Genomic DNA, 16,275 nt, shown 5'->3' with positions numbered 1-16,275 from the left:
CTATCCAGGGAGTGAAAAGACAGCCCACGGAGTCGAGGGAGCCCACGTGTGAGTTACGTAACCGAGAGGGGTCTGGTAAGCAGAGCACAGAGAGAACTCTCACGGCTCCCCAACAACACAACAGCCCCATTTCAAAAAGGGCAAAGGATTTCTGCAGACATTTCGCCCAGAAGGATGGACAAATGGCCAATGATCACACAAAAGATGCTCACCGTCCTCTGTCATTAGGGAAATGCACATCACACCCCCAGGACGGCCAGAATCAGGAGTGGCAGAGGGGAAACCCGGGAGCCCCGTGCCTTGCTGGAGAGCATGTGGAAAACAGCAGGAAAGCAGTGTGGCTCTCCCCCAGAAGGTAAACACACAGCCGCCATAGGACCCAGACACTGCCCTCCTCCGGATACACTTGGGAGGATGGACACCCGAGTGCATACAAACACCCGTCCGCCCGTGTGCATGGCCACGCTACTCGTAATAGCCACAGAGAGGAACAGGCCACACACTCAGGCACGGGTGGGTGCCTGCGACATGGGCTCTAGCCACACAACAGAGTCACACCGGGCAGTACACAGCGGCACCGCTCGGTGCTGCACACGGAGGATCCATGAAAATCCTGGGCTCAAAACTTTGGGCTAGAGATGTGAGGGCAGCCGGACACAAAGGCCACACACCGCGAGACTCTGCATGGACTCCAGCGCCCACAGTTGCCAGGGCAGGGGGAGTGACTGCTCACGGGGAGGGGGGGTTCCCTCTGGGGTGATGAAGCAGCTCGGCAACTAGACAGTGGTGCTGGTGGCACAAGATTCTGAATATACTAAAAACCACTGAATTGTACACTTTTAAGAAATGCTTAAAATGGCAGCTTCTGTGACGTGACTTTAATTTCAAGACAAACGCTTCTCAGGTAAGTTGTCTGCAAACTTCTCTCCAGGCTCTGACCTGCTCTTCACTGAGGGGGATGGGGACCCCACCTGGCCCCTCCAGTGACCAAGGAGCCAGTGGCTTTCAGCTGAGCACCCCTCCCACCCCAGGGGGGAGCCAGGGCCATCTGCTTGCACCCCTTGGAGAGATGGGGCCCCAGGGGTGGCTGCTGCAACCTGGTGCCAAGCCTCCAGGGATCCCAGGGAAGCTCTCCTGTCTGCGGTCTGGACCTGGGAGGCCTGGTCCTGTCTGCCCTGCCCTCTCAGGACTTGGGTTGTGCGGGCCTGGGGGGAGACGGGGACCCCCTTCCTTCCCTGCCCCTCGAGGAGCCCCACCCAGGTCTGCTTGTGCCCAGGGATCCCGTGCCCCTCAAACCTCAGGACAGGTGCTGGGGCGCTGGCTGCCGCTCCCACCCGTTTGTTTAGGGGGAACTATGTCCACCACTAAGTGAAAGACTACACGTATTCTCCTACTTAACCCAGCCAACCTGGGGTGCTTATAGCCCCGGGGAGAAAGCAGGCTCCGAATGCAAGGTCATACCCTCAGAGCTCCATCAGGTGTTGTGTCACGCTTTCCCAAGGGACAGCCTATGTCTCAGGTGCAAAGCAGGGAGAACTGGGCCGCCTTGGGCAGAAGGGAGCTGACAGCCACTTTCATGATGCTGGGGTGCAGGGTCTGAAGTCAGAGGCACAGCACCGGGAGCCTGGGATCCCACGGAGGGCGGCTGGGGCTCCCCGTGCACCCCAGCTCTGATGAGCGCCAGCCCAGGACTGGGAGGGATGGAAGCTGGGGAAGCGGCGGGGGCAGGGCAGGAGGGTGGAGCTGGTGTGCTCCTTCCCACGCGCAGGAGTCCCCTCGGAGGCGCCTGGGGAACATGCTGGCACCTGCTCACCCCACCAGGCCGTGGAGAAGAGCCCCCAAGCAGCCTGGTGTCGCTCTACAGCCCCGCCTGTCCTGGGGCGATCCTGCTTCCTACTGAGATGTGTCCCAAACAGGGGCCGTTACCATCAAGTGGGGCCGTCCAACTCAGCCTCCCCCCGGCCGCCTGGCCTTGTAAGGGGGTCTCAGGAGCACCGTCAGAGCAGGAGGGGAAGGGGGCCAGCAGACTGCCTCGCTCACTGTCCCCCCTCAGCCCGCCCAGAGGTCTGGGCCCCAGACAAGAGCTCACTTCTCACAAACGGAAGACGCTGGGGGGGGGGGGGGGGAGTACTGAGACCCACAGTCGTCCAAACCACGACCACTAGCTCTTTGAGAACTAGCATGAATGGCAAGAAAGGCCTCTTAAAATCACACTTCTCAGCAAATGTCAGTGTAGGGAGCCTGGGGGCTGTGGGCGAGGGTCATGGCCCCTGTGAGCTGGGACTTGCAGCCCTCAGTGAGACAAGCGGCTGGGACAGGGACACACTGCGACCCCGCACTGGAGGTTGGGCCTGCGGTAAGGACGCTGGCAGGCGAGGGTGCCCGGCGGGCAGCAGCGAGGGAAGGCTAACAGCACTCCGGCCCAGAGGGGACGTGCCTCAACTGGCTTCCCAGAGTGGCAGGGCCTGACGCCCCTCCCCTTGGATACCAGCGCCGGTCCTCTGGCACCCGGACCACCCCGTGGGGCCCCCGATCGCCGAGTGTGCCAGCAGCAGGCAGGCTGGCAGACGGGCAGGGCAGCTGGGGACCAGGCCCAGTCACCCCAGCTTGCACCCTCCAGGGTCAGGGCAGAGGCCACTGAGTATGGCTGACTGGCCATGGGTGGAGATGAGGGGGAACTGGTGGTTTAAAAACAAACTCTGGGGGCGCCGGTGTGGCTCAGTCGGTGAAGCAGCTGCCTTCGGCTCAGGTCATGATCCCAGGGTCCTGGGATTGAGTCCCGCATGGGGCTCCCTGCTTGGCAGGGGAATCTGCTTCTCCCTCTGCCTCTGCCTGCCGCTCTGCCTACTTGTGCTATCTCTCTGTCACATAAACAACATCTTAAAAAAAATAAATAAATAAATAAAAAATACAAATGAAAACAAACTCTGGAAAATAAAAACACAAAAGCAAAAAAAGCAGCAGGGTGTGTGCTGAAGGAGCAGACGGACGACGAGCAGCCGGGGACAGACACGTAGTCTGGTAGTCTTAAGCCCAACTGGGCACTTTTAGAAAAAAACAAAACACACCAAAAAATCCCCATGAACCTTAAATGTCCTTCCCGTGCTCCTGGGAAAGCAACATCAGGCTCCTTCTAGGGCTGATGCTCTGTGGTGTGAGATCTGTCTCGTGCGGAGCTCTTGACAGCCTTGTGACCGAGACCTCGGAGCAGGAGGGGCCGTCCCCCGGGCCCATCCCAGCGGGGCCAAGCCTGCTGCCGTCCCTGTGGGTGGTGCAGCCGCCGTGCGCTGGGGCCTGGGCGCTCTACCTGCTACTGAGGGGGCCGTGCCCCCAGTCACTACTCCAGGCAGGGGCAGGAAGTTAGGCAGCCTGAGCTCTTTGCCATGTCCAGCTCAGCTCCCCACTGCCGCTGCTGGCCCTGCCGGTGTCTTGGGGCCTCAGCTGTGGCCCTCGGGGGGCCTGCCCTCACCTTCCGGCTCTTCCGAACCTTCCTGAGGGCACATCTTTGGCTTCTGCACCTTCTGGCTCCTGGTAATGACATCAAGAAGGGGCAGCATCAAACACAGAGCCAGCCCGAGTCCCCCCTGCTCCCCAGGTGGTGCCTGGAAGCTGCTGCTGATTCAAGAAGGAGCAGATCCTGCTGGTCAAGGGCTGCGTACACTCCAGCTGGCCAGCTCCCACCCCCGGGGGAGCTGTGGGGGCCACCCATTCTCAAAACAGCTTAGCTGGGCCTAGGATGGCCCTCGACTTAGAGAAAAAAGGAGCTCGAGGAAAAGCCGACAGTAACCTCTCTGGGGCTCATCAATGCCACCCACGCCTGTTCCACACGTGGACAGTGGGCCACGGTGTCTGTCTCATGGCAAGGTGCTGTTAGGGTTAAATAACCAGCCACAGTTGGCTGTGACCATCCGTGCCGGGCTCTGCCACCAGAACCTACCAGGGCAAGAATGACTGTGTCTGGCGCTCGGATAAGGAAACTGAGGCCCGGAGAGTGTCACAGTCACGGCAGCTGGTGCCCAGGATGAGGACCGGGTCCATCTGACCCCCATGCCTCCTGTGGAGCCCACACCCCAGCCCCACGCAGGCAGTGGACAAGGCAGGTGGGGGCAGCCCTCGTGGGCTGCAGGAAGTCCCACTGGCCCGGAGTCAGCCCAGGCCTCACATCCGGCTGCCTCGGCTCTGCCACCCCTCCAGGGACTCGGCGTCCTCCGCCCAGCCCCACAGGGAGGAGGCCCCACCATGATCAGCCCCACGCTGTAGCCACCGCCACTGAGTGCCCCCGGCACTCACCTCTCCTGCCCTGGTGCGGGGGGCCCGGGGACTCCCAGGGTCCTGCGGATGTAGTCTCGAGAGCGGATGTCAGCCTGAGGAGGGGGGGCTCACGTGAGAGGTGGTGGCCTCTAGACAGGCCCCCGCCCCCCAACAGCCTGGCGCAAACACTCTTGCTTCCTGGAGAAAGCCACAGAGGTAATGCCCGGCTGTCACAGGCCCAGCCTTCGGGGGCCCTGGAGCTGCAGCCCTGTGGGTGACGCCGTGGCAGGTCCCGGAAGGGCCCGAGGGCACGGGCCAAGCGGGAGCCCGGGGCTGTCCCTGGGACCCAGTGGGGCCACTTGGCTCTCGCTGGCTTCGTGGCCTGTGCTTCCATAGCTTTTGCTTCTGTTCCAGCCGTTCTCTGAGGGTTTGCCCCCGCCCGGATGCTGGCCTGTCTCCCTGGCTCGTGTCGGCTATGACCGCCCTCCCCAGGGAAGTGTCGCCAGAAGGTTCCGCAAAGTCACTGGAATGGACAGGATCCAGGCAGACCTGAGGGAGGGGGGCTCCGGCCAGAGCAGGGCCCTGAAGGCACCCCCTAGAGGCCCAGCTCTTCACAGCCCTGAGCCACAGCCACGCAACGGGCTGCTGCCGCCACCTGCAGGCCAGCCTGCACACCAGCAGCCGGGGGCGGTGCCAGGGCCCCCGAGGTGGTGGTGGCTGCCAGCAGCAGGGAGGCACAGCCAGGGCGTCACGGGCGTGCTGAGCTGTGCGGACCGGCTCTCAGCATCTGGCTGGGGCCCCTGGGCCCAGTCACCTCGAGCTGACCCAGCGCAGGTCATGGGGAGACAGGGGAAGCCGCAGGTACCAGGGAGGTTCCAGGCACTTTGCCCTCCCGTCCTACAGCAGCACTGAGCCAGCAATCTGGGCCCCAGGGCTGGACAGTACAAACCAGCACCTGTTGCCTAGACGGGCTCCCCCAGCCCCCTCCACACTGCCCACAGAGCCACTGTGACTCACACCCAGGTCCCTGCAAGGAAGCCTTACTGAGAGCCTTGCGCCACGCTGGCCCTGGCTCTGGCCGCACCTTCCTCTGACTTTCCTGCTGGCACCAGATTCATTCCCGCAACAGGGCCTTTACAGATGTGGGTCCTTGAGCCTGGACTGCCTTTCCCCCTCCTCTGGCTGGTCTCTTCCTGAGGATGGCTTCTCACAGACTTCCCGGGACACACACCTACCTGTGACTGGTGATGCCCTGTCACCACCGAGCCCACCAATGCAGGCCCACAGGCAGCTTGTGCTTAGGTTCTATCTCCTACAGGCTTTTATTTCCTCTGCCAAGCCAACCTGTTCCCCAAAGTTCTGCTCCCAACCCCCACCGTCACCGATCTAGGTGCTGGGGGCCTGGCCCAGCCACATCCTGCCATCTCCTGACTGATGACTGGTCCAGCACAAGCCTTCCTCAGTACCACCTGCAGCCCTGCAGGGGCCTCCCCAGCAGAGGATGCGGGCTCGCTCCCAAGCCAGCTGGGCAGGTCAGGCACTGAGGGGTTCACCAGGGGTAGGCAGGCCACTCTGCCGCCCGAGGTGACATCAGCTGATGCTCCCGATGACCCCAGTATGGGGTGCAGGAGACTGAAGCTGCGTGCAGGAGCACAGCAGACCCCAGGGCCCAGGCAGGGCAGGGCCCCAGGATCAGCTCTGGTCCCCCTCTCCTCCCTCCAGAGCCCAGCGGGGCCCAACCAGGCCCTTCCACAGATGCTTGCGGTGAGGGAAGAGCAGAAGGCGCATGTGGTCCACCCACCTGGCGCACGGGCTCTGGGATCCGGAACTTGCAGCAGCCTCGAGTGAGGCGTACGGCAGCTTCCAGGCTTATCTTGTGGCCCACAGAGATGTAGAGGGGCTTGCTGCTGTGGTCGTGGCTCCTCAGGGCCTAGAATAAGGAAGGCAAAGTCAGAGTGCAGTAGAGCCAACCCCGGGGGACTCCACGATTAACAACCGGTCGGGGGCAGGCTGTGGAGAGTGCAGCCCAGAGGTCCCCTCGGCATAGCCGAGGGTGGGGTTGCAGGGCACACCCTGGGTCAGTCAGAGGGGCAGGGGGAGCGGACAGGGTCTGGAGTGCATGAACACCTGCATGCATGTTTGCAGGTGCCACCCCCAGGGGTGTAGGCCCCTGGCCACTCACCATGCCCAGGACAGTCCCAGAGCCTCCTATTAGAGGAAATGAATCTCCTCCAGCCCGCAGAAGTCGTATCTGGAAAACGGGAAGAAAAAACATGGAAAAAGTCTTTTCTCAGTGTAGGGCAGAGAGCAGGCCTGTTAAGTTTTTGAAGTTCGAGTGGCCGCTAGGCAAGGAGAGGGAAGGGCCCAGGTCTGCAGCCCTTGCGAAGCCACGCAGCCTCGGCCATGCGCACACCCATCCCACGAGCAGACTTGGCATCCGGGAGGCCATCCCCAGCACCGTCCGACCCTGATGAGACCCTTGGAACGCAGTTCTCTCTCCCTTGTTCTGTGGACGAGGAATCCGGGGCCTGGAGAAGGGGCAGCAGCCCACCCAGGCCCCAGGGCTGATGGGTGAAGGTGCCAGGCTGGCATGAAGGCCTGGCGCCCACCCACCCAACCTGACCGCTGGACACACAGGTGCTTCCCGCGGGCTGGAACCACTTCCCGCCTCCTGCGAGGAATTTAAAGATGTTTGGTTCAACCCAACAAAGTCTTTCTAGGGGCGGGGATTGGTCCACTGAGTCACTCAGGAGCCACCTAAGTTTGGTCTCCAACTCCACCAACAACTGTTCTGTGCAGACACTGGTCTGCCCCGAAGAATGAGACAAATGTGATCACTGCTCTTGGGGTCTACCATCCAGCAGTAGAGCCGGACGCGTCACTGGGTCCCTCCGGAGTGGGGTGTCACGTTCCCAACGCCAGCCTTGAGGGGGCCAAAGGAGGGAGATGCTGGGAGAAGGTGGGGTGAGGAAGCTCTGAGGCAGGCCGGGCAGCATCAACCTGCAGGCCCTGGACTGGGGCCCCACAGGCTCCCAGATGTCCTGTCCCCAGTCACTGGGGGCCCTTGCCCTAGACGGGCCGCCACAGCAGCCCAGAGGTAGCGGGTACAGGAGCGGCAAGCACGCGCCCAGAGGCTGGGCGCACTCAGACAGCACTCCTCCAGACTGGCCATCTGCTGCCATGACCCACGACCCACAGGGGACGCAGGGCGTGCGCAGAGAAAGGTGGGGCTTTCTTACTCTGGGCTAGGGAGTCAGGACCGTGAGCGCACCAGCAGGCCAGGGCTGGATCAGAGGTGCCTACGGGGCAGGTCCGTGGGGTTGTTTGAGCCTGCATGCCCCCCACAGGCCCTCTGCGTGCCCTCCCCTTGGGCGGCGTCAGCCCCATCCCTCACCCTCCCCTTGTGCGGAGTCACCCCCATCCCTCACCCTCCCCTTGTGCAGGACATCACCCCCAACCCTCACCCTCCCCTTGTGCGGAGTCACCCCCATCCCTCACCCTCCCCTTGTGCAGGACATCACCCCCATCCCTCACCCTCCCCTTGTGCAGGACATCACCCCCAACCCTCACCCTCCCCTTGTGCAGGACATCACCCCCATCCCTCACCCTCCCCTTGGGCAGCGTCGCCCCCATCCCTCACCTTCTCCTTGTGCTGGGCGTTGTTCTCTAGCCCGTCCACCTGTAGAAGTTTCTTGGCTACCCCAATGCAGGGCAAGTCTGTGAGGACGCCGAGGTGGCAGGCCACTCCGAAGCCTACAGGGGCAGAGAGTGAGGCTGGGCTGGTGGGGCAGTGAGCCAAGCAGTCGAGAGGCGGCGTAGAGACAGAGGACAAACCAGAACCCGCTGAGTCTTCCCAGGTAAACAGAGGCCTGTCGGCGGACTGAAGACCGGGAAGACAGGACGGGGAGAGCCGGCCTGAGCCGGGACGCAGCCCTCTGCCCCACTTTCACAGTTGTCAGGCTGGGGTGGAAGATGCCTCCTTCCCCCTGGCAAGGTCCGGAGCCTGCTTAGTTCACGACGCTTCACACTGGTTCTCCTCTTTCTGGCAATTTCCATCCTCTTCTCCCCCGTGTAGTTGCCATCAGGCCCGTGTCACCCTCCCAGCACATCCTGGGGCTCCTGCCAGGCAGTGCATATACAGTGGCTGCGGGCCTGGCCCCACGTTGGCACCACGGGTCCCGGGTCCCTCTGCTGCCCCACCCCCAGGCTTGTGTCTGAGGGTGAAACCTCTCCTCTCCCTCGGTCACTCTCTGTGGCCAGCGTCCCGGTGCCCAGGTGGGTGCAAGTTTCCCAGTGTCAGTGGGGAATGGGCACCCCTGTCTGGTTTCCATCGAGGGCCTGTCACTACTCGGGGTGGGACGAGGTGGGACAGGCCAGCTGAGCAGCAGTCAGGACCAACTGGCCGAGGGTGCTTGAGACGGGCCAGCATGGAGTGCTAGGGGAGGCCTCAGGGGCGGGCAGGAAAAGAGGCGGGGTCCTGACAATGAAATCAAGCCCAGGGAAGCATGGCCAGTGCCAGGCCTGCAGCAGAGGGCCTGGGGCAGGGTGCAGGCAGTCCGGAAGGACACTGGTCAGAACTGCCCCCTCCTGCGCCCTGTCTTTTGGGAGCAGGATTACCTCGGTGGTGGAGAACCCCATTTCCATCCACAAGGAGGACCTGGAAGAGCCATAGGTGAAAGTCAGTCAGCTGAACTGCCCCTCGCCCATCAGACCAGGGCATCCCAGATCAAGGGGGGTGGGACTGCCACTTCTGGGGGGCGCGGGCGGCTTTTTAGAAAATCCGATCCCTCTCCTCAAGGTAAAAGTGCATCCTTTCCAGGGAGGTCAGAGCTCTCCCCGTGCGGTGGGTGATGCGGCCGGCAGAGGCCTTCCCTCCTGGGTGGAAACCGAGGGCCCTTCTCCTTGGAGTCGTGGTACCTGCCTGGGGCACGAGGCGGGGCTCCTTCTCCCGCAGCCGCTGCACTGCGTCCTCCAGGAAGGGCACCTCTCGGAAGGCCAGGAAGCCCGACATGTAGGGCGCCGTCAGGCTAACCATGCAGCAGTCCTCATACACCACCTGTCACCGGGCACCCAGGTCACAGGTGGGCGCGGCCCTTGGCCCTTCATCCTTTAGGCCTCGTGGTGCTGCCAGCTCCCTCCCCATCTCCCAGCATCCGCCCCCCTCAGCCACACCTCTCTGGGGGAGAGTGCCCGGTGACAAGGTGATCGCCCTGCAAATGGGTGGCGGGGAATCAGCCTGCTGCCTTTCAAAGGTGCTCACACACTTCCCGCACCAGGCCCTCCTGCTCGGGTCCCCTCTGTGCACCCCACACCCGGCTGTCAGCTGTCGGGAGGCTCAGAGAAGACAAAGCACAAGAGCGTGTGTGTGTGAAGTGCCACCAGAGTAAGGATGTCGCTGCTCCCCATTAGAAGGAAAGGCCAGGTCTTCACAGGGTTACAACCACAAGAAAGGCAAACCTGGCTCTAAGAAAAGAGATTTCAAAGAATCCAGAAAAGGACAGGTGGGTTCTCAGAGCTAGACAACCTGAAAGAGAAACTGGGTCCCAACGGACAGGAGAGTCTAAAGAGAGACTGTCAGGCCACCAGAGCAAAGAGCCCTGGGGCCTTCCAAACCACACCTTCAAACCCCCCGCCCCCCGAAGCTGGGCTCGAAGTGCTTACGCCCCCGAGAAGGGGCCGCTTTCCCCAAACATGAGGGTGGGGGCTTGTGACTCCAGCATCCTGATCATGGACTCACAGGAAGCTTATCCCCAACTGCCAATGACCCAAAGTGGGCGGGTCTCATCTGAAGACAGAGCAGACATCGACTCACCGCGAGCCCAGTGCTGGGGCACAGAGCCCCACGAAGCTCAAACGTGGCCTGAGCTCTCACAGGACCATGGCTGCTTATGTCTGAATCTGTCCGCACAAGCTCCAGAAACCAGAGACCCACAAGGAGAGGGCATAAAGCTCCGCGGACACCACGTCCACGGCATGACCCAGGGATAAGCCTATTACGACCATCCATGTGCACCGACGTGGGGAAGTGAACAGCCTGGAACAGCAGAGACAGCTCTAGATCTGGGCTGGGCAAGGACAGGTGGGGACGGGGGGGGGGGGGGAAGGGCCGGTGCTGGGGAACAGACAGAATGAGACCCATAGGCAATCCTGGCCAGTGGGGACCCGGGGGAAGAGGCACGGGAGGACACGGGACCAGCAGGGGCCTTGCAGGAAGACACGGCCTCTGGGGAGAAACCGGGGAGCCCTGCCGGGTTGTGGTGAAGAAAATGAGGCCAGAAGCGCGAGGCTCTTCAGAAACAAGAGTGTCAAGAATCGGAAGGCATGCTGGCCATGGTCAACTCAGAAAAGGACACCGCTTACTGGAACAACTACACTTCACCGTCCCTCATGATCAGAGAAACCCAGCCAGCTACCCAAAGCCCCGGCCCTCCAGACACCTGTCTAAGCACAACTCGCCACGCACACTGAAGGCTGTGCAAACTCAGATGGCAATGACCCAACTCATGACTCGTTAAATAAATGCTGCCAACCAGCTGTGCAGCGGTGGAGGAAAATGAACCATTCCTACACGCAGATTGAGAGCACAAGGCAAAAATTAAACACTCAGGACAGACATAAACAAAAACACCGGACAGCCAAAAAAGCCAGAGCGCATGGCCGAAGAAGAAAAACAGGGCGATGGAGCTGAGTGCTTCAACAGAGCACTTAAAGCCTCAATCCAAGAAACGTTCCAGAAAAAAGGGAAATCTGACCCCACACATTCAAAAAGCCAGCTGTCAACTTGGAGAAACGGACCTGGAACAGTCAGCTCAAGAAATACCTGAAAGACAAGGAGTAAAGGAACAGGTATCATAAGGGGTACCCCCACCCAGAGTCCACGTGACCCAAGGGCAGCAGTGGGCGTGCACCACACGTCCACCCTCTACAATCAGGAAGCAAAACCAGCTCAAGAGGCAACTGGGGCAATGTGCCATGGACAGGGATCCAGGTGGTGCTAAGGGAATGTGAAGACTGCTATCAGGTCCACATAGGTCCCTCTCGGGACAGGCCTGCAGAAGTGATCCCAGGTGAGCTGTCAACACCTGCGGATCCCTCAGCGCACGCACACACGCACGCCCACACACAGAAAACGAGAATTCGGTTGGCAAGAGCTGGATCTAAGCAGAGAGTAAACGGGTGTTCAATGTGTTATTCTTCCAATGTTTCAATGTTTACACATTTCCAAGTTAAAAATCTGGAAAAAGAGAAAAACCTCAATCGTGTAATGGCTGTGTGAGCACGATCCGGACAGTCAGTAATCTCTGTGAAGATCTGCAGGTTTCAACCTAAGTGGGTGACGTGGCTCCTAAACACTCAGTCTCTTTGGTGCATTTAGACCCACCGAACTTGGGTGGAACTCGGTTCAGTTCTGGCGCCTGACGCAAAGCCGGGCCCTGCTAACTGCAAGCATCCGAGAGGGCCAGCAGCAAGGGAAGAAGCTGGAAGTCACACCAGTGAGCCTCTGAGGACAGGGCAGAGCAGACAGACGGAGAGCACAGAGTGGTCTTCAGATAGTGGGAGGGTGGACATGGAGGAAGGCGGGAAAGGTCTGTTCTGCACTCTGCTGCCTGAGGCACAATCGACGGGCAGAAGTCACAAACATTTCAGCTCCCTGTAGAAAAGAAAATACTAACCAGGCGTCGAGCCACGGAATGGGCTCTGTTGTGAGGCCCCCATTTGTCAGGGATATACTGAGGAAAGGACTCCTGGCTGCATGGAAGGCAGACCAGCGCTTCCCACCCTGGCTCTTATCCATCCATCGCGCATCTTCTGCGCGATGACAGGGACGCTTGTTTAAAGAAGATTTCCTGGGAGATTCTTTTTTCTTTCCAGAAATGAGTTGGGGCTCTGGGATAAATATATCTTTTAAAAACTTTATTGAGGTAGAATTTACTACTATAGAGTTCACCTGTTTGAGGTGCATACTTCACGGTTTTCTATTTACAGAGTGGTACAACCATCTGATCCTAGAACATTCTCATGACCCCCCCCCACAAACAAATCTCGCCTCCCTTTGCAGTCACACCCCATCCATCCTTCTCGCTAGCCCTCAGCAACCAGGCACTTGTTTTCTGTCTCTGGATTTGCCTATGGGATTTGTATACACCTCCAGCAGACTGACTGGGCAGACCTGTGATCAGGCATCTGGGAGCCTCTGCACCAGACTCTGCCCAAGCCCCAATCCTAGTCTAAGCTCCCACAGCAGAGGGCAACGAATGCCGAGGCCATCCAAGCAGCAGGCGCTCTGCTCTGTGCTGGGGCTACAGGAGGATCACCCTACCCTCGAGAAGCCCCAGTGAGTGCGTAACTTTATTACAACGGAAAAAGCACTGCGTTGAGAAAGACACCACAGACGGGGATGAGAGGGCTTTAATCCTGCATCAGGGAGAAAGAACAGAGACGGGACTATGCGAGCTGGGGCTTGAAAAGTGAGCAACCAGCTAACGTTTATTCTTTTGAGGGCTTGCCACGTGCCAACTAATTGGTTTCCACGCATGATCTCATTTACCCTTCACAACTGAGCTGGCTATCAACAGCGTCACTGTCCCCGAGTTAGAAAAAAGGAAGTGAGAGGCCCAGGGGAGTGGAGTGGGAGCGGCAGAGGGGAGGTAAAGACCAGGCTGTCTGGCTCCGGAGGCTGGGCCTTATCCCGGAGGCCATCCTACAACTGACCAGGGACCTGTGAGGGCAGGGACTCGGGTTCCAATACCACCCTAGATCCCGCTCTCAGCACACCGCAGGCGCTCAGTACATTTTTGCTGAGTTTTGACTAACAGGGTCTTCCAAGTAAAGCACAAAGACACTGAAGCAGGAACACGCGGTCTTTAGGAGCAGGCAGATGAGGGAAAGAAAACCTCTTGAGCTGCAGAGCAAAGGTTTCTTTGTCAAGCTCGAGCTCTTCTTTAGTCAAGGCTTCCTGAACTGTGGACCCCAAACGAATCATGGGCATACTGTTCACTCGTTCACGTCCCTATCTGAGTGTCTTCCATGGGGCAGGCATCAAGCTACGCTCCCACAGCTACAGCCGATGGGCATGGCAACACAGTTCCTATCACTGTGGAGTTTACATCCTGGGGAGGTGGAGAGACCCACCAAAGGGGAAAGAGAGGGTACTGAGTGTTTCCCGGTCCTGCAGGGAGAGCGGGGTGCTTACTGGGGGACCTGAGAGGTGAGTAGGGGTTAGCCAGGAGAGGAAACATCAGTGCAAAGGTCAGGCAGGCAGAGAGAGCATGGTACGTTCGAGGAATCTGAAGTACCCCGGAGTGGGGAATGGGGGTTGGTGAGGGTTGAACCTACAGCTTGACATTCAGTAGGGTCAGATTCCGAAGGGTCTTTACACTTATTAGCAAGTCCAACCCCACTTTCCATGAGATCACAGAATGGGCACTGAAGTGTTCTAAGTGAACTAGGTGGTGGTGTGACCACATTTACTTTTTAGGAAAATCGCTCTGCTGGTAGCATGGAGAAGAGGCCACAGAGGGCAGTCCTGAAGGCAGAAGACCCAGCGAAGCTTCTACTCCGTCCTCTGCAGGAAGGGGGACAGGGGCACATCCCACCGCTGGGAGGATGCAGACAGGGGGCCAGATTCCTGGCAAAAATGGAGCTAGCGTGGGACAGAACGGAACTGGACGTGTGAATGACGCTCTGGGGAGACAGGGATTTCCAGCTTGGGCAATTCGGGGTGAGTTGCTGCGGGGCCACGGAGATGGGAAGCCCAAGGCGATGATCAACTTGGAGTAAAGACGGGAGTTAATTCAGATTTTAAGTCACAGAATCTCTTTTAGTCCTTACTCCCCTCCTTCCTTCTTCAAAGGCTTCCCAACCTATTCAGGAAATCCTACAAAAGGAGAAGCAGGGTCGTACGGGGGCACAGGCCCCTGTCCCGATGCCCCAGCCAGAGCGGGGCGCCCCCGGGGTTACCTCGAGCTCAGGGTAGCTGAGCACCACCAGGGAGGCACAAGCGCTGACACTGTCGCCCTTCACAAAGGACACGTCCACGCCCCCGACCCTCTGCAGCCCCGAGAAGGCGGCGTCCCGCTGCCACGCCTCCGTGTCCCGGTCCACGACGAGGGCCTTCAGCCGGGCTTGCTCCCTGAGGGCGACACACGTCCAGCGGACCTCCCGACCCCGCACGTCCGGGCGCGGGGCGGGGGGGGAGAGGTGGAGGCTCTTCCCTGGGACACTCCCGGTCTCACCACCCCCTTCCCGGGGAGCCCGGCCCCGGGAACACCCCTCCGCGGCCTCACCCCCTCTTCCCGCGGACACGCCCTCCGCGGTCTCGCCCGCCCTCCCCGGGAAGCCCGGCCTCGGGGACAGCCCGTCCACGGTATCGCCCCCACCTTCCCACCGCCCCGAGACCCGGCGCCAGAAGCAAGCGCGGCTGACCCCCGCAGACTACAACTCCCGAAGGCCCTTTCGTCCGCGGGCCGGGCCCCCGCAGCCCCAAAGTCGCTCCGGTCCCCGAAACTTGGCAGTCAGCCAACCCCATTACCGTTTCCAGAGCGACAGAGTCTCCTCGGGCGGCCACGCCACCGCCTCCCGGGCCATGGCGCACCCCCAAGCGCCCCTTCCGGTGGCGTCACTTCCCGCTGCCGTCATTTCCGGTGGCCTGCGCGCAGGCGCCCGGTCGTCCTCGTGGGCTTGGCGCGGCTGGCTGGGGCTCGGGGTCCGAGCTGTGTGTTTCCAGACGCCGCCGCCTGGTGGCGGGAGGCTCGCTGGAAACCGCGCCCGACCCCAGCCCCCCTCAGCCCCCCTCCCCCCGTCGCCGCCCCCCAGCCCCCACCCTGGCGGCCCGAGCGGCACGTCCGGACGCACGCTGGCAGGAGCGTGTGAGCGCGTGCGCGGGAGTCGTCGTCGGGTCGAAGGCTCGGGCGGCGCTTAGAGCAGCTTCGTGCCTGGACGGAGGAGCAGCAAAGCCGAGGGGTGGGCGGATCGCTGTGCGCTGCCGGCGGGGAAGGGCGACAGCAGGGGTCGCTGGTACAGCGCTGTCGGCCCGCGGCCCGGGAAGGGCGCTGGTCCCCAGGCTCCTGGCGCAGGGAGGTGTGCAGTGCACCTCGGAGGAGCAGGGCGGGACTGACCCGCCCTCCCGGCACTCTCTCTCTCCTTTGGCTTCGGACCCCATCACCGAGCGTCAGCCCCAACCGCGGCACTGTGATTTTAGGTCCAAGGACGTCGGGGAGAGTTCTGAAGGCAGGACGCAAGTCCTCACCGGGCCAGACTCGTGGGTCGTGGCGGGCCCAAAGCCTCACCCGCTGTGCTACACGCAGACAACGGTTGGAACACTGACTCTTAGCTCCAAGCTCCTCCCTTGTGCCAGGCCTTGTGCTGGATGTTGGGGCTACGGCTTCCTCGGGCGCAGTCGCACGGTGGCCTGCTGCAGTGAGAATGACCTACCAGCCGACTCTGGACTGGCCCTGGGGAAGGCCTCTCTGAGGGGGAGAGTTAGGAGGAGGGCCGGCAAAGGGCACAACGCGTGTACGGGTCCTGTGGCAGGCAAGACATTGGTGTACTTGAGGCACGGAGGGCGGCCAGGGATGCTGACGCGTAGGCACTTGACCCATGGTGTATATGCTACCGGGGGGAGCAGAGCAGGCTGTGGATAAGAACTGTAGTCTGAGTACACATCTCAAAAGGAAATAGGGACGTTTGAGGTTCAGGAAAGGCATAGAGCATTTGACAACTGACGGGGCCTTGAAGGATGGGCAAGCGTTCAGCAGGGAGAAGAAATGAGTACTACTTCTGAGCGCCCACTGCACGGCAGGCACCATGCCCTGTTGTTTACCGGCACTATCTTCTTTCTCACCACAGCACTGAGAGGTATTTTACACATCGAGGAGTCGGGGCTTAAAGAGGTCAAGGGCTTGCTCAAGGCCGTAGAACTGGCAAATGGGAGAGCCAAGATTCACACCGGGGTCCGTCTGGGACACGGACATGTTGTGTGTCAGCCTTGTCATGGTACACAGCGGTGAGCATGAGGAGGCCCTT

The 16,275-nt window shown here is 60.7% G+C and overlaps 1 protein-coding gene across 1 annotated transcript; it reads right to left on the bottom strand.

Annotated features, from left to right (window-relative positions):
* Positions 1–2,848: 2,848 nt before the first annotated feature.
* Positions 2,849–14,860, bottom strand: ENDOV (endonuclease V). The gene is made up of 9 exons (XM_027568111.2): positions 14,783–14,860; positions 14,212–14,383; positions 9,173–9,307; positions 8,869–8,908; positions 7,892–8,004; positions 6,434–6,502; positions 6,053–6,181; positions 4,291–4,364; positions 2,849–3,528 (listed from the first exon to the last, which is right to left on the bottom strand). The coding sequence occupies exons 1-9, from the start codon at positions 14,836–14,838 to the stop codon at positions 3,438–3,440; spliced, it is 879 nt and encodes a 292-aa protein (XP_027423912.1). The 5' UTR covers positions 14,839–14,860; the 3' UTR covers positions 2,849–3,437.
* Between the last annotated feature and the right edge of the window lie 1,415 nt (positions 14,861–16,275).

This window comes from Zalophus californianus, chromosome 16 (assembly GCF_009762305.2).
Source record: "Zalophus californianus isolate mZalCal1 chromosome 16, mZalCal1.pri.v2, whole genome shotgun sequence".
In the NCBI taxonomy this organism is placed as follows: domain Eukaryota; kingdom Metazoa; phylum Chordata; class Mammalia; order Carnivora; family Otariidae; genus Zalophus; species Zalophus californianus.
Note: the sequence above shows the minus strand (reverse complement) of the source record. Positions and strands in the feature narration are given on the sequence as shown.